General features: G+C 41.4%; 1 protein-coding gene across 2 annotated transcripts; it reads right to left on the bottom strand.

Moving 5' to 3' along the window:
* Positions 1-2,499: 2,499 nt before the first annotated feature.
* On the bottom strand, positions 2,500-13,514 carry LOC144699817 (uncharacterized). Of its 2 annotated transcripts, XM_078571099.1 has the most exons (4): positions 13,205-13,514; positions 10,713-10,875; positions 8,499-8,669; positions 2,500-4,388 (listed from the first exon to the last, which is right to left on the bottom strand). In XM_078571099.1, exons 1-4 carry the CDS (start codon positions 13,258-13,260, stop codon positions 3,618-3,620), a joined length of 1,161 nt encoding a protein of 386 aa, XP_078427225.1. In that variant the 5' UTR covers positions 13,261-13,514; the 3' UTR covers positions 2,500-3,617. The 2 variants fall into 2 exon arrangements, with proteins under 2 accessions (XP_078427225.1, XP_078427226.1); XM_078571100.1 differs by lacking the exon at positions 8,499-8,669.
* Positions 13,515-17,771: the final 4,257 nt, after the last annotated feature.

The raw sequence follows: 17,771 nt of genomic DNA, 5'->3' as shown, positions 1-17,771 counted from the left end.
AAATTTATAAAGAAGAAAATAGAAAGTGAACGAAACTAGCAAGAACTGTAAAGAAACAAACTTACAAGCATGCAAAAAGGAAGAAATTAGTTAATGTAGATGTGGGTCCCTTTTGGGATCCCTCAAGAATTTAGCCTTGGCCCTCTCATGTTCCTCATCTACACACTCTCCTTTGCTGACATGGCAACCATATGCCTGCTTGTGACACCCAGCACTGCCTAACTGAGAGGCTAACAAACTGGCAGAATGGATGTGCAATTAGCAAATGAGCTTCAGTATTAATAAGTGTGAGAGGATGGTGCATTTTGATAGGACAGATAAGGATAAGGAGTATACCCTTCTTCTTGGAAATTAAGGCCAGAATTTGCCCGGCCACATGGAGGCTTGTAGACTTGGAAATTTAGAACGCAGCGCATCATATCAACTTCCTGATGTATTCCTGCCTCCAGGTGAATGTCTGGGACGGGCCCTGTGCGGAGTCAGCCATTGGTCTGCCCTCGGGTGGTGAGCAGGCAGGCAATGAAGACATAATAGACCTTGATTCATGGTCATTTTCATAGGAGGCAAATCTCCTGATGTCACATCATCTCCCTGCTGTGCCAGGAGCATGGTAATGCATTGTTGGCTCTTTCAAGGTGGGAGATCTGAGCTGGGTAACAGTTGACACTTTTTCATTGTTTGCGACAATAATTCCCAATGTTCATGTATCCCCCTAGCAGAAGGCATTTCCTCGCAGCCACTTCAAGGAGACGAGCATCTCTGCTCATGTTGTACCTGCTGTAAAAGCAGCCACTACCTTCCTACTGAAGGTGTCTCCATTGCACCACTGCCACTTCAGCTGCTGGCCCCTCAGCAGTGCCCACACTGTGAAGGTGGTCAGTAGCAATATTCACTGGCTGCGCTAAATGCATCTCTCGACCCTAAAACCTGGTCACCATACCTAGTTGGCAGCCTCCAGGGTGATCATGTCTGATGTACTGCCTCCGGACTTGACCCCACTGTTGGGACTGCAACCCACCCAGGAAGATGTCAGCCTAAGAGTCCCAAATGGAGTAGAGGAGATTCACAAATTATTAAGAACAGCAGTACAGATGCGTAGAGCCATATGGAGTGCAAACAAAGCACTGGGATTCTAGTGGAAGAGAATTCAAATGCAGAGAAGTTATTTTACATTTGCTGGAACCTTGGTTAGAGCGCACTTAGAGTACTGTATATGGTTATACTCTCCATATTACATAGCAATGTAGAGTCACTGGAGAAAGTACAAAAAGATTTACAAGAATGAGACCAAAAAAAGGGGTAAAACTACCAGGAAAGATTGGATAAGCTGAAGTTCTTTTCTCTAGAAAGAGAAGGCTGAGGAGTGACCTGATGACAGTTTTTAAAATTATGAAGGAGTTTGACAGAGTCAATGTGGGGAAGATGTTGCCACTTGTGGTGAGTCCACAACCAAGGGCCATAAATATAAACTAGTCACCAATAAATCACGTGAGAAATTCAAGAGAAACTTCTTTACACAGAGAGTGGTTAGAATGGGGGACTTAATTCCGCATGGAATAGTTGAGATGAAGGATATAGAGAATTATACTAACAAGTATAATCCACTCTATAATCCCAGATTGCCACTCTGCCCCTATTTTTTTTACACAGCACTGGAACTCCACATTTCTCATCTGGACTTCCAAACCAGGCCTCTTCAGAAATGCAGAGTGTACCTGTTTGCGGAACCCTTCCTCATAGTGCAGGTTTGTTGGGGATGCCAAGCCACACCCCCTTTTTACGGCACCAGCTGTCACATTTTGGCAAGTCTTCATTCACTAATACATGGACTGCAGCGGTTCAAGAAGGCAGCACAAGGACAATTAGGGATGGGCAATGAATGCTGGCCTAGCCAGCAATGCCCACGTCCTTTGAATCAAAAAGAAAAGGTTCGAAGGGCTGAATGGCCCACCGCTGCTTCTAGTTCTTATGTTCTTAAATACTTGTGATGCCACCAATTACCAGAAAAATAGTAATTACTACGTTAAAAATATTGCAACTAAATGTTAAATCACTGTACCAATCTTCCGCTCCATTAGTGCCCTGCCTGAAGACAGCTCCTTGGTTCATTGTCTGTTAATGCTTTATCCTGAGCAATTTTTCATAGCAGTTTTTGTCAGTGGTGGTTTGCCATTGCCTTCTGCTCTCAGAGGAGGCAAGACACATGTCTATCTCAGCTGGAATGGGAATTGAACCTACACTTTTGGTATTATTCTGAACAATGCACTAGCCAACTGAGCTAACCAACCCCCATAACAACTTGAAATACATATAACCGTTGGCATATGTATTTATCAATAAGATTTTCTTACACTTTCTCATCACTTTCCCTGGAAATATCACTTTAAGAAATTGATGATTGTGTGAATCACAGTTCCAGTGGGAAATTATACAAAAATATTGTCATCACGTCAATACTGCATTTTCATGTTTATTCAAATAAAGACACTAGAAGTAGAATTTCCTTTGCATAATTTTATTGACTTCGAGTTTGATGAAGTAATAATGTATTCAATTCAATTTTGTTTTTTTTTCCTGTCAAACAAGTAATGTTTCCAGCATTCAGTGTTGCCAAACACCTACAAACAGTTCATGGTTAGATCTTTCAAAGAATCAGTTTCTTGTTTAATTCCAACCCATCAAGCACTGTCAACACAGACAAAAATATTATTTACGCAAACTTGCCTTGTGTAGTTAATACTCCGGCAAACAGAAAATCTTATCATCTCTGTTAAATGCTGATAGATCAAGTCAAACTCTGCTGAATGCAAAAGTATGTGATGACACCACAGGACACATCAGAGGATAAAACTGAAATGATTTCATTCCATAAAATTTAGCAGGTAAGTGTGAAAAGACCCTATATTGCTGTAATAGATCTTAAATCACATTTATCACATCATGAAATTTCCTGCAGAGTTGTTTAATTTCAACTTTTGTTCCTGTATCATATTTAAAGGAAGTGACATTAATATAGTATAAACTTTACTTAAAAAGGTAAAAAGAGCCCTGTTCGTGCGTTGTATACCACATCACAGTCCCAGGCTATGAATTTACTTATAAGTACTTGTTTTTTGTCTGCAGTTATAAAAATATATTTAACCTGTGTTCATAAATGTTACTATCATTTTAAATTTATTTTTGATTGATTACTGACTTGCCAGGCTGCAGGATTTGTATTGCATGCCTGGCAGGCACATGATGCAGAGCAAATGAAGGAAACAGACTGTAGGACTTATTTCTTGTCATTTGATATCAGCATCAGGAGTTGTTTAAAATTGAAAAGGCCAGTTTCTCTGTCACAATTGATTGAATCACAGAAACCAGTCCATTTGAAAATGTTGCACTTTTAAAATATTCATTTTCATTAGACTGCTCCATTCCCAGTGTGAATAATCACCCACAGGAAGCACAAACTGGGAAATTGTGAGTGCATGTTACCCAGAATTTTCTGTCCCTTAAATTGTATCTTACAGCCCAAAGTGTAAGACTCTACAACTGTATACATGCAACTGGATTATTAATGACCAGGAATGTGACATACTGATTGGTATAAAATGCCTTCAGTGCAATAATCTCTATGCAGCTGGATTATAAAATTCCAAATGACGTCCTCCATTAAATCCTAATAATTTGAGATTTTTTTCAAGTCTTTCATGTTTTGAATTAATCAGCCTAGATAGATCAGTTGGTTCAGTTAAAAGATTTATGTATTCAAGTCTCTCAACAATTTGTTGGTTAGCGTACAGAAGTTGGCTTAGAGATTCACACTCAGCACAGTTGCCAAATTCATACAGATGTTTGTGGCTGACAGGAATTGGATCATAATTCACATCCGTGAGCATATCATAGTATATCTCATAAGGTGCTCTGGGAATTAAGCTTATTCGTTGCTTAAGAGGAGGTCTGCTTCTTTCAAGGGAGCTGGACATCTGGACCCTTGATGGGCGATCATACCGACTGCCTGGAGTACTGCCCACACCAGGAGGGTTTATTTTATAAGCCTTGGATTGCACTTTAGGAGGAAACCTAAAAGCTTGTTTATTAAACCAGTTGCCAACACACACTGCCAGGCTAATGTCCCTGTGCCATGTTTGAGAGCACAATATATCAATCATAATTTCTTTCTGCTGCCTTCCTTTACATGACAGTGAAGCACCAAAATAATTGTCTGTTGTCTTCTCTCTGGCAGTAACATTGTAAAAGTAGCAGTAGCTGATGACTGTTGATACAAAGGCATTTCCACATTTGCTGCTGTTATCATCAGTGAAGTCCACGGCCATTTGATCATTCAAATCCACTAGACATTGCAAAACTTCATTTACACTTGTTCCCATGATTTCAACAACCTGTAAAACAAACATGTACCAATCATTAAAGAAAGAAACAACTTGCATTTGTATAGCACCTATCAAGGCCATAGGACAATCTGAAGCACTTCAAATTCAATGAATTGCTTTTGAAACACAGTCACTGCCATGTACACAAACACTACATCAGCACACAGCAACGCCCAACAGGGGTGAGATAAACAACAGAAGGAAATTTAATCCCTCCCCCCCACATCGGGTAGGAGAGAGCTATTTGGAAGGGGGGGGGGGGGGGGGGGAGGCGGGGGAGGGTTGGAGGGAGGAGTGGCAGTCTGTCAAAATATGCACACCAATCCACCCCAAACCTGCCTATTTCTGTTTTTTCTGCTTTAACTGCAGCGGGTTGGAGGGGGTTGAGTAACCCACTCTGGGGCGAGATGGCTCCAAGTTTTGTAATGTTTAAATAAGGCTGCATTCCCCAGATTCTGGTAGTTATTTAAATTTAACAACTGTGAGATGGGTTTCCCAGCCATGTCAGAGGCCAGACCTGTACCAGGGCTGCTGTCCCCTCACCCCTCCCTGGCCATTTAAATAGCTCAGGACAAGAAATAAGGGTGATCCCAGGACTGGACACTTGGTGTGCTGCACCTATTTACCACCTGGGCCAAAGAATATCCTTAATACTCCTCTCCTGCATTGTACATTGGGACTTATATTACCACACAGAAAATTTAAAAGCTCCATTAATCTTAGCCAGGATCTATAATGCTCCGCTAAGCAATAATCTCCAAACCACCTCAGAATTATTTTTGTATTTGTGCCCATTGATAAGCTTTTACATTGGTCAAAGTGTTGTTTACACTCTTCTTCAAGGCTTGCAAAATTTGCCAACATGTTAAAGGCTCATCGTTCTTGTGATATTTGTCAACTGATTGCTACTATTCGGTAAATGGAAGATAATGAGTGAAGAAAGACTGGTACGTTACCAATCATTGTGTAGACCCTGTCACAGGCAATTTAAGACTTTCGTTCAACATCCTACTTATTATTGAAAGAATTCTAGCTGGAGGGACACATTGTAAAGTTTCATCAAGGCTCAAAAGGGTGAAAAAGAAGGCAAGGCAATTTGGGAAGTAGAGATTAGGTGACATGTGTTTGAAATGCCTGAGATTGTAAGAGGATGGGAAAACTATGGCAAGTGGTGAATTCCACAGATTTAAGGTCCTGAGAAAGAATGAGTTGTGATAGGAAAACAAGGATGATGTATTGATTTGATCACAATGAGAACTTGCCGAGGAGGAAGAGCATCCAAGACGACAACTTAAAAGGAACAAGAATGTTCAGGGAGTATCAGTAAAATCGCATAAGGCAAGAAAGCTTGAATTGGAGAGAGACTGGAAACCAGCAGCGAAGAGATGTCTTCTATCAAGCTTTTCCCAATGAACAGAAGCTCTTCAAGTCTTTTGTAAAAATCGAATCCTGTCATTACGGGTCTCTCTTAGGCAACAAACCCAACTCAGTCAGTAGCTGGCATGTTGTTTTCCTCCATAACTATAAGGCTCCCATTCTAGAGATGGTTGTGAAACTCCTTTGCCAAGGCATTCGCCCATCCTACTGAAGACCTTTGCACAGATGTTCCATTAGTGACAAAGCATCTCCCTGAAAACAAATCTGGCAAACATTTTTGCTGTTTGAGAATACCACATCTCCCCTGGGTGTCTAGTATATGTCCTTTATTAATTCTCCAACAGTTACAGCAGGCTCTGAGGGAGCTGGTCAATGATTTAGGAACATGGGAACAGGAGTAGATAATCCAACCCTCGAACCTTTGCCGCCATTCAATGAGATCAATCCGTATCTGAGCTCCATTTACCCGCCTTGGCTCGATATCCCTTAATACCCACGTCTAGCATAAAAATATTGATCTCAGGTTTAAAATTATTAAATGAGTTAGCATCTACTGCTTTTTATGAGAGATAGTTCCACTTCTACTATCCTTTTCATGAAGAAGTGCTTCCTAACTTCTTTCAAGAATGGCCTGGCTTTGATTAAGCTTATGCCCCCTTGTCCTAGATTCCCCCATCAGTGGAAAAAGTTACTCTCTACCTATCCTTTCAATTCCTTCCAAAATCCTAAAAATCATCACTTAACTTTCTATATTCAAGGGAATACAAGCCTAGTTTATGTAGTCTCTCCTCATGATTTAACCCTCCGAACCCTGCTGCCATTCTGGTGAATCAGTACTGCACTCGCTCCAAGGTCAAAATATTCCAAGCTGCGGTGCCCAGAGCTGTATACGGTGCTCTGGTAAAAGCAAAATACTGTGGATGCCGGAAATTTGAAACAAAAGCAAAAATTGCTGGAAAAAGTCAGCAGGTCTGACAGCATCTGTGGACAGGAAGACAGAGTTAACGTTTCGAGTCCGTATGACTCTTCATCAGAACTCTTCATCAGAGGTTCTGATGAAGAGTCATACGGACTCTAAATGTTAACTCTGTCTTCCTCTCCACAGATGCTGTCAGACCTGCTGAGTTTTTCCAGCAAATTTTGTTTTTGTTACCATAAGACCATAAGACATAGGAGCAGAAATTAGGCCATTCGGCCCATCGAGTCTGCTCCGCCATTCAATCATGACTGATAAGTTTCTCAACCCCATTTTATTACGGTACTCTGGGGCTTTGTACAGGTGTAGCAAAACTCCCCTGTGTGTTCTGGCACATTTCCATAGCCTTTTGGATTATATTTTTGTACCTAACTACTACATTTTAGGGAACTGTGCACATGAACCCCGAAAATCTCTTTGGACCTCCAGCGTTCCTAGCTTTTCACCATTTAAATACTGCTCAGATCTATCCTTATTTGGCCCAAAATGAACACACAAAGGGTTATTCGCAGGAGTATTAGGGGCATTGTCTTTGGCAGTTGGCCATTTTCCCATTAATAAGAAGGTATTGAGTAAAGACAGTGTGTCTGTCATCATATGAGATGCAATTCAGCCTTCTTAAGATATTCCTTCACATGGCTGAGAACAAGTGCTGGTAATGAAAAATCTATGATCTAAGCTTTCCAAGATATTCTCACATATTCAGCAGCTAAAAAAAAATGAATATTTTCAGAGTGGGAAGGGAGTATGGATAGTACTGTGGTACATCCTGTAGATTGTTGGTAAGTAGCAGATGTTCAATACAGTGAGGGCAAATGTGGCTAAAGCTGAATAAGTTGCTCAGAACTGTTACCTGTTCCAAAGTTTGACTGCCTCCAGATACCTTGGCAACTCTGCTAATTCTGGCTTTGAGTAGTTCTTGGGGAATTTGGAAGGAGGGGGAGGGGTTAGAGGGGCAGTTCCTGGACGTGGTACTCATTGTGGAGACCCCTAGCCTTCCAGAAGACCATTATCATTCCATCTGTGAACCATCTTTCCTCAGAAATCCGGGTCTTCCAGCTGTAACAGAACAAAATCTGACCTGCTGTACGTTTGCATAGGAACATTAAAGGATGTGAGAAATGAGCAGATATCAGACTCAGGTTTAATTGACTAAATGGAGGGCAGTGGTTCAAGAAGGCAGCTCACCACCATTATAGACAATAGCACCTCAACTGAAGAGTCTTTAATGCTTTGAGCTTCATGTCCTGGAGAAGCATCAACCTCAGACACTGCAGTGATCCTCATACAAACTGACTGCCTTGTCTTTTTCAGCTGTTGCAGTAGCACTAGACCATTCCTCCAGTCTCAATCTGCAAGGTGGATTCATTATTGGGGATATTAATAATGCCAGAAGCTTACCATGATTTTTTAAATGAAGCTATACCAGATAAAATGAGGCTTGTTCTCTGCACTGTAACATTGGCTGCTGAAATAACATCTTGCTGCACTTCCAGCTGTAACAGAACAAAATCTGACCTGCTGTACGTTTGCATAGGAACATTAAAGGATGTGAGAAATGAGCAGATATCAGGCTATTGGCTCAGGTTTAATTGGCTAAATGGAGTACAGCGGTTCAAGAATGCAGCTCATCACCACCTTGTCAAGGGCAATTAGGGATGGGCAATAAATGCTGGCCTAGCCAGTGAAGCCCACTTCCCTTGAATGAATAAAAAAAAATTCTGTTTAACACACTGCGCCTCTCAGCTTGAACTGACTAAACTTACCGCATTAAGTAGCACTGTGTAAGGGGGACGCGTTGGGAGGTGGATGTTGTATTTCTGAAAGACGTCGGGATACTTGGCAGATAATGACTGAAATTCACCATATTCCAAAATTTCTTCCGGTTTAATAATAGGATTATTAATGCTGCCACAAAATAATATTGTATGCAACATCTGCAAAATTTAAAAAACAAACATTTTAATGTGAAACTTTTAGTCATTAAGAACGATGTACTTATTCAAAATTAGGTATTAAAATCAAACTAGTTGAATTAGAGCTAAATAAAAGCAGAAAGTGTGAGAAATATGCAGCTGGTATATGTCTGAATGTCTGAAATGTCTGAAAAAAATAAACAGGTTAGACTATTGAGTCAAACAGTAGGGTAGATTCCCCACCCACAATAAGGAACACCACCTTTCATACCAGATGGGAGCGAAACCCCAAATCACAGAATTGTTAGGGTGCAGAAGGAGGCCATTCAGCCCACTGTGTCTGCATCGGCTCTCCGATTGAGCATTATGACTCAGTGCCATTCTCCTGCTTTTTCCCTGTGACCCTGCACATTGGTTCTACTGAAATAATCATCTAATACCCTCTTGAATGCCTTGATTGAACCTGCCTCCACCACAGTTCCAGGCAGTGCATTCTAGACTCAAACCACTCGCTGTGTGAAAAAGTTTTTTCTCACATCGCATTTGCTTCTTTTGCAAATCACTTTAAATCTGTGCCCTCTTGTTCTCGATCCTTTTACGAGTGGTAAGCTTCTCCCTATCTACTCTGTCCAGCTTCCTCATGATCTTGAACACCTCTATCAAATCTCCTCTTAGCCTTCTCCTCTCCAAGGAGAACAGTCTCAACTTCTGCAATCTATCCTCATAACTGAAGTTTCTCATCCCTGGAACTATTTTTGCAAACCTCTTCTACACTCTCTCCAATGCATTCAGATCCTTTCCTAAGTGTGGCGCCCAGAGCTGTACACAATACTCCAGCTGAGGTCTAATCAGTGTCTTATACAAGTTCAGCGTAACATCCTTGCTCTTGTACTCTGTGCCCCTATTAATAAAGCCTAGGATGCTGTATGCTTTATTAACTGCTCTCTCCACCTATCCTGCCACCTTTAATAACATGCACATATACTCCCAGGTCCCTCTGCTCCTGCACATCCTTTAGAGTTGTACCCCTTATTTTATATTGTCTCTCCATGTTCTTCCTACCAAAATCAATTACCTCACATTTTTCTGCATTGAACTTCATCTGCCACCTATCTTCCCATTCCACCAACTTGTCTATGTCCTTTTGAAGTTCTACAATGTCCTCCTCACAGTTTACAATGCTTCCAAGTTTTGCATCATCTGCAGACTTTGAATCAGTCCCCTGCACACCAAGACCCAGATCATTAATATATATCAGGAAAAGCAAGGGTCCCAATACCGACCCCCGGGGAACTCCACAATAAACCTTCCTCCAGCCCAAAAAATATCCATTAACCATTACTCGCTGTTCCCTAGTACTGAGCCAATTTTGTAACCACGTTGGTATTGTCCCTTTTATTCCATGAGCTATAACTTTTCTCAAAAGTCTGTTGTGTGGCACTGTATCGAATGCCTTTTGGAAGTCCATGTACACCACATCAACAGCATCGACCCTCTCTGCTACCTCTTCAAAAAACTCCAGCCAGTTGGTTAAACACGATTTTCCCTTAAGAAATCCATGCTGGCTCTTCCTAACTAACCCACATTTTGCCATGTGACAATTAATTCTATCCCGAATAATTGTTTCTGGAAGTTTTCCCACCACCGACATTAAACTCACTGGTCTGTAAGGCTTATCCTTACAACCTTTTTTGAACAAGGGAACCCAGAGAATGGGTGAGCAGGCGCAGCTCAGGTGGAACAGAATGCTGCTGACTGGAGGGGGAAGAGGTATTGTCCTTGGCTAAAGAGCGTGAGGATTCAGCTCTTGTTGTGCTTGTGTTTTAAGAAGAGAGCAGTGACATATAGTGTGCCAAAAACTGATGGTTTGAGAAACATTATGGTGCAAAAGTGAGTGGGGATCTGGTGTAAAGGATCTGCTTGTTCTCATAGTGCTACAAAATCAGTTGGATGGTGGCAGAAACCCCAACCTGTATATTAATTAAAAATATTTCAGAAGAGGGAAGAGTGGATAATCCACTTTCAAATTTTATGTATCTTTAATGAACAAGTTAAAAACAGTACCTCTTTAAAGTAGGCTCTTCCTCTATCTTGGGTAAGCTTTCCCTCTCGCGTGGAGTTTGCAATGAATGACCGAGCAGTGCTCAAAAACTGATTTCCGCTTTTGACAAAGTTTTGCACCTGTAGCACTTCACGTTGTACAAAATCCGCCATCTTCTTTCTTGCACTAGAAACAAATTAAACAGGCGTTTGAACCGGTAAAAATGGAACATGCTTACTTTGAGGGAAGTTTTTGCGTGATGATGAAATGTGATAACATGATGAAAATTACATCAAATTTCACTTAATGTATAGCAAAGAAGTAGGCCATTCAGCCCAACTGGTCCACATCAATCTTTATGCTCCACACGAGCCTCCGCCCACCCCTTGAGATAGACAGGGGAAAACGGTAAAAAGTTAAAATTAATCATGCCTTATCTGAATGAAAACATTCATAACAAGATAGACAAATTAATGGCACAAATGGAGTTGGGATTGATCTAATGGTCATTACAGAGAGGTGATTACATGTTCACAAAGGTTGGGGACTAACTATTCCAGGGATATTCAAAAAGACAGAAAAATGGAAAAGGTGGGCCAGGGAGCTGATTCTGCTAATAAAGGGCAACATAACGACAATAGTGAGGAAGGGCCTTGGCTCTTAAGATCAGAAAGTAGAACCAGTATGGATGGAAATAAGAAATATCAAGGGTCAGAAAATGGTGGGAATATTTATAGGCCTCAACCAATGGCTTTACTGTTGGAAAGAGTATTAATCAAGAATCAGATTTTTCTATTCATTCATGGGATGTGAGTGCCGCTGGCAAGACCAGCATTTATTGCCCATCTCTAATTGCCCTTGAGAAGATGGTAATGTGCTGCCTTCTTGATTTGCTGTGGTGCATCTGGCATAGGCACACCCAAAGTGCCGTAAGGGAGTTGCAGTATTTTGAGCCAGTGACAGTGAAGGAACAGTGATATAGTTCCAAATCAGGAAAGTGCCTGAACTTGCATATCGTTATACACAGTATTAGATGGTTGGGTGTAAGTTATACAGTGAGAATTGGGGGCTGGTGGTGACTTATACAGGGAATTAAATGAATGGGAGTAAGTTATATCAAGTATTAGAAGGTTGGAAGTGATGTATACAGAGTAATAAGGAGATGGCAGTAGGTTATAGAGGAAATAATACGGCAATTTTAGTAATTATCCATAGCAAAGCCCACAAGAGTTGGGGCTCAGATCATTTCAAATTCAGGGCTGTATCCTCTTCTATTTACACTCCAACGGTAGGGCTGTAAAGTATATAATACCCAATTTTAGGGCACTTTTCACTGTGGAATAGTCAATCAAAATAGAATATCTCCCAGAAATCTGCTTCATTCAACAACTCCACTAGACTAACCAGAGACACTAGGCTGCTAAACATAAACCTCTAGAATGCACAACTGATAACAAGTAAGAACTTTAAAATGTTTTTGTAAAGCATTTCCAGATGCAGCAATATAATTTTTGTGAAGAGCTCCAAACTGTGAGAGATTTAAAAAGCCATTAATAAGCTGTATAAACCAACTGTCTACCTATTATTGGTATGTGTTTGGGGGTAAAAAAAATAGCAATTCATGTTTTTTATTCTAAGTCCCTTGATTTTTAGAATTTGTATTTGATTTTTGAGACGGGGCGGTTGGCATGTTTGTTATATTCAAAGCTGAGACTGAGAGTTTGTTCAACTCCAAGGGACTCAAGGAATATGAAACTGGGGCAGGTAAGTGGAGTTGAGGTGAGGGTCAGCCAGGATCTTTACAAATGCAGGCGTTGGCTCGAGGAACCATATGGCCTAATCCTGTTTCTTATGTTTTAATGTTTCGAGAAGTTACATTCTTCCTCATATGTAAATTTTCCACTACAAATTACTAACAGGAAAACCACGGGTTCTAAGTAAGGATTAACTTCAATTTGAAAGAGTGGAATTGATTGCATGCAGAATTCATTGATCATGGCCTAATCCATACAGCAGAAGGATCATCTAATTCAAGACATATAATCATATCATATTCAACATCTTCCTGCGCTTTATCCTCTATCAGGTGGCTGGAGAATACAGGTTTCACCTAATAGCAAAGTAGAATTAAAATTCTAATATTAAGTGGTTTCTGCATCTCGGTATTACAATAAAACCTCAGTATTATCCAACTATACCAACAGATCAATTACAGATTGATTCCTGTTAGATGCCTGTTAGTGTTGAATCCAAAGAAGGGCATATTGACCTGTAGATCTGAAAATAATAAAAATATCTAGTTCTGCTGAACTATAAATACAAATCCAATCAGGATCAATGGATTCCTCTCGATAACTGCATCTCAGTACCACAAGCAATACACAGTATCCCATTCCCTTACCTTGATCAGCAATAAAATTCAACCCAAAATATCAATGTGATAGCATTCCATATTGGTTTTACAATTTATTTCCTTATCTATTTGCTCGCTAAGTTACTACATATTTCCACATACCTATGATCAAGTACCCGGCATTGAAGCAGTATTTCAGTGTCTGTCTCATTCTGCATAGTTCTGTGCAAAGAAGGACGAGTCTGCGACCAGAGTGAAGACCAGGCTTACTGTCAGACTTTACTTAAGGGGAACGTCAGTCCATCTAGAGCTAGGGGTTTTCTGATTCTATAATGATGTCAGTAGAAATCAGAGTGTCCCAATGCTAGATGACATCCAGTAATAAAGAAGCAACTTGTACTAATTTTAGGCGGGTCAAACAAATGCAGGTCTGACGCAAAAAAGGAGGAAAACGAAACTTATTGTTGACTTCCTGCTAACTCGGAAGCAGAGTTCGGGAATGGTGGTGAACGTTCAATTTGATAATCCTATAAAGCATTTTGCCGATTTGGTAGAACTGGTGTGACAACATAGAAGCAAATACAAGATCTACACACACACAGTTCTCAAAACACTGGTGACAGGTTACATCAAGTCGTTGTCACCAACCGATTGATATCAGAGGTTCAACCAGCCTGCTACAAATACAGTCCTAACAGGTGAATACAAACAAAAAACTGCGGATGCTGGAAATCCAAAACAAAAACAGAAACAGAATTACCTGGAAAAACTCAGCAGGTGTGGCAGCATCGGCGGAGAAGAAAAGAGTTGACGTTTCGAGTCTTCATGACCCTCTTCTCCGCCGTTGCTGCCAAACCTGCTGAGTTTTTCCAGGTATTTCTGTTTCTGTTTTTGTTCTAACAGATGAATGATGGTTTTCGGTACGAAATTCTACCCAAAACCGAGGGCAGATACTCAATTTTTGGCATTGAGTTTAACCACACATAAAACTGGCAATTTGTAGAAAATATTGTTAACCAGCAGAATTTGAATTTCATGAAACAAGAGTTTCAAATTCATATCACTTCGTTTCATCAAATAGATGCTTAGAAAAATTATTGACGATGGTTAAGTGGTTGATCCTGAAACATAACCACCAGGAATGCCCAAGTTCATTTTTTTTTAAACAGGGTTTTTCTTCCAGTGACTTTAGAAAACCAGGCAAATTAATTTTGATTTTTTTCTTATTCATTCATGGGATGTGGGCTTTGCTGCCTGGGCCAGCATTTATTGCCCATCCCTTATTGCCCTTGAGAAGGTGGTGGTGAGCTGCCTTCTTGAACCGCTGCAGTCCATGTGGTGTAGGTACACCCACAGTGCTGTTAGGGAGGGAGTTTCAGGATTTTGACCCAGCGACTGTGAAGGAACAGCGATATATTTCCAAGTCAAGATGGTGCGTGACTTGAAGGGAAACTTCCAGGTGGTGGTGTTCCCATCTATCTGCTGCCCTTGTCCTTTTAGATGCCAGTGGTCGTGGGTTTGGAAGGTGCTGTCTAAGCAGCCTTGGTAAATTCCTGCAGTCCACCTTGTTGATGGTACACACTGCTGCTACTGTGCGTCGGTGGTGGAGGGAGTGAATGTTTGTGGATGGGCTGCCAATCGAGCAGGCTGCTTTGTCCTGGATAGTGCCAAGCTTCTTGAGGGTCGTGGGAACTGCTGTCATCCAGGCAAGTGGGGAATATTTCATCACTCTCCTGACTTGTGCCTTGTAGATGGTGGACAGGCTTTGGGGAGTCAGGAGGTGAGTTACTCGTCACACAATTCCTAGCCTCTGACCTGCTCTTGTAGCCACAGTATTTATATGGCTAGTCCAGTTCAGTTTCTGGTCAATGGTAACTCCCCGGATGTTGATAGTGGGGGATTCAGTAATGGTAATGCCATTGAATGTCAAGGGGTGATGGTTAGATTCTCTCTTGTTGGAGATGGTCATTGCCTGACACTTGTATGGCACAAGTGTTACTTGCCATTTGTCAGCTCAAGCTTGGATATTGTCCAGGTCTTGATGCATTTGGACATGGACTGCAGCAGTATCTGAGGAGTCGCGAATGGTGCTGAACATTGTGCAATCATCAGCGAACATCCCCACTTCTGACCTTATGATGGAAGGAAGGTCATTGATGAAGCAGCTGAAGATGGCTGGGCCGAGGACAGTACCCTGAGGAACTCCTGCAGTGATGTCCTGGAGCTGAGGTGACTGACCTCCAACAACCACAACTATCTTCCTTTGTGCTAGGTATGACTCCAACCAGTGGAGAGATTTCATCCTGATTCCCATTGACTCTAGTTTTGCTAGGACTCCTTGTTGCCATACTTGGTCAAACGTGGCCTTGATGTCAAAGGCAGTCATTTTCACCTCAACTCGGGAGTTCAGCTCTTTGTCCATGTTTGAATCAAGGTTGTAATGAGGTCAGGAGCTGAGTGGCCGAGGCGGAACCCAAACTGGGCATCAGTGAGCAGGTTATTGCTAAGCATGTGCCACCTGATAGCACTGTTGATGACCCCTTCCATTACTTTACTGATGATTGAGAGTAGACTGATGGGCGGTAGTTGTCTAGGGTTGGATTTGTCCTGCTTTTTGTTTACAGGACATACCTGGGTAATTTTCCACATAGCCGGGTAGATGCCAGTGTTGTAGCTGTACTGGAACAGTTTGACTAGGGGCGCGGCAAGTTCTGGAGCACAAGCCTTCAGTACAATTGCCGGAATATTGTCAGGGCCCATAGCCTTTGCACTATCCAGTGCCTTCAGCCGTTTCTTGATATCACGTGGAGTGAATCGAATTGGCTGAAGTCTAGCACCTGTTCCCAACCTTGGTCACTCTGCAACCACAGCTCTGCAATGGCATTTAGTTCAAACTCATTCATTTCTAGCTGTGCTATTAATTCATCTGCTTTGCTGCAAATGCTTCACACATTCTGATATAAGGCTTTTAGCATTATCTTTTTTCTGTTTTTCTCAATGTCATTTTGAAGCCCTATGAATCTGAAAGCAACATAGCTGTAGAAAGACCTGATTGCATATATTAGGATTTGTGTATTCAGAGTCATCTATGTTTTTTTTTTAACTACAGTACTGTTACCCCAGGTGACGTGGAACCTTATAGCTTGTGGATTTGATGCAAAAATGTTTTGCTGATGCTCAGAAAAATCTGGTTTCACTGGAGGATTTTAACACAATTCTAGATTGTTGTATTCATTATTTACATAAAACCCTACCTCTGGGATTAAGTGATTGAAACAATAACACTAGAAATAGGACCTTATGGCCGCTTGAGCCTGTTCCACCATTCAGTGTGATCATGGCTAATCTTCTGCCTCAACTCCACTTTCCCAGCAGTATTTTCTGTGATCCAGCCAGACCGCAGTGGACGGCTAAAGCAGTTGTCTTCAAAATCCACTCAAGTCTCCATCCCTTGGACTTAAGGGAGCAGAAATGACAATCGTACCAGGAGGAATGGCCAGGGAGAGCAACAGTAATGGTTTTACTGGGGACTAGGGCATCAAAACTAGGGGTGAGAGTGCGGTTGAGTAAATCAGTAGCTGCAGGAAGGTTGTTGCAGGTGGAGAGCCCAAGGCTGGAGAGTTGGGATTTGAAGGGGCAGTTTAAAATGAAATAAATTGGAGTTAGTTTTTTTCCAGGGATCTTTACAGAAGGAGGCAGAATTGGGGTGTGGAAGGGGGTTGTGGTTGGTGAGTGATAAAGAAAGTGATCAGAAATGGCCTTGTTTGCGATTGATATGATGGGGCTAGCAAGATCAAGAGATTAGCCGTGAGTAGGGGTTGGGGAGGTTATATGGAAGGAGAGATTTAGGGAGGTTAAGAGGCCGTTGAACTCAGAGGAGAGAGATCATGATGAAATGGAGGATATCACTGATGACGAGAAGCTGCTCGCTGCAGAGGCTGAGGGATAAAATCCGTGACAATATCTTCGTGAGAAAATTTATAATGTACTTGCATGTAAAACCATTATCGTCTTGTTCAAGTTGCATATTCATATCTGGAAATGCACTGACCGCTGAGGTAGAAAGTTGTCCCACTCCAGGACTTGACCGCAAAGATCTAATGCTGAGGAATTACTGCACCGTTGGAGGTGCTGTCTTTTGGATTAGACATTAAACCGAAACCCTGTTTGCTTTCGCAGGTGGTGTAAAAGATCCCCTGGCACTATTTTGAAGAAAAGTATGGAAGTTATTCCCAGTATACTGGGCAATATTTATCCCTCAATCAACACCAGTATTGATATATATTAATGACCGAGATTTGGGGGTCAAAATTTGCAGAAGACACAAAACCTGGAAGTGTAGTGAACCGTGAGGAGGAAAGTGATTGACTAGAAGAGGGCGTTAACAAACTGGTGGAATGGGTGGAAATGTGACAGAAGAAATTTTACGTAGGGAGGGTGAAGTGATACATTTTGGTAGGAAGAAAGAGGAGAGGCAATATAAAATAAACAATACTATTCGAAAGGGGTTGTAGGAACAGAGAGATATTATGTTCCAGAAAGCCAGTTGCTGAAGGATAGCACTGGAGCCAAATCTTTACTGAATCTAACATTTATTTACAGAGTGAAACATCACAAGCATACACCTCCTAACTCAACTACCAGCCCAGTTTTTATCTGTTTAAGTGAAGCCACAATGAATCCCTTCTAGCTGCATATAATCAAACACAACTGATATAAAATTAACAGC

This window comes from Cetorhinus maximus, chromosome 24 (assembly GCF_964194155.1).
Source record: "Cetorhinus maximus chromosome 24, sCetMax3.hap1.1, whole genome shotgun sequence".
Lineage (NCBI taxonomy): Eukaryota > Metazoa > Chordata > Chondrichthyes > Lamniformes > Cetorhinidae > Cetorhinus > Cetorhinus maximus.
This window is presented reverse-complemented; position numbering and strand designations above follow the sequence as displayed.

Bases quoted from the DNA above. Each gene is read 5' to 3' on its own strand.
- LOC144699817 (XM_078571099.1), bottom strand. From the start codon at position 13,260: ATGCAGAATGAGACAGACACTGAAATACTGCTTCAATGCCGGGTACTT. The intron at 8,670-10,712 runs GTACTGTTTTTA...TAAATTTTGCAG, and splicing joins GAAGAGCCTACTTTAAAGAG to ATGTTGCATACAATATTATT. The intron at 4,389-8,498 runs GTAAGTTTAGTC...TTTGTTTTACAG, and splicing joins ACACAGTGCTACTTAATGCG to GTTGTTGAAATCATGGGAAC.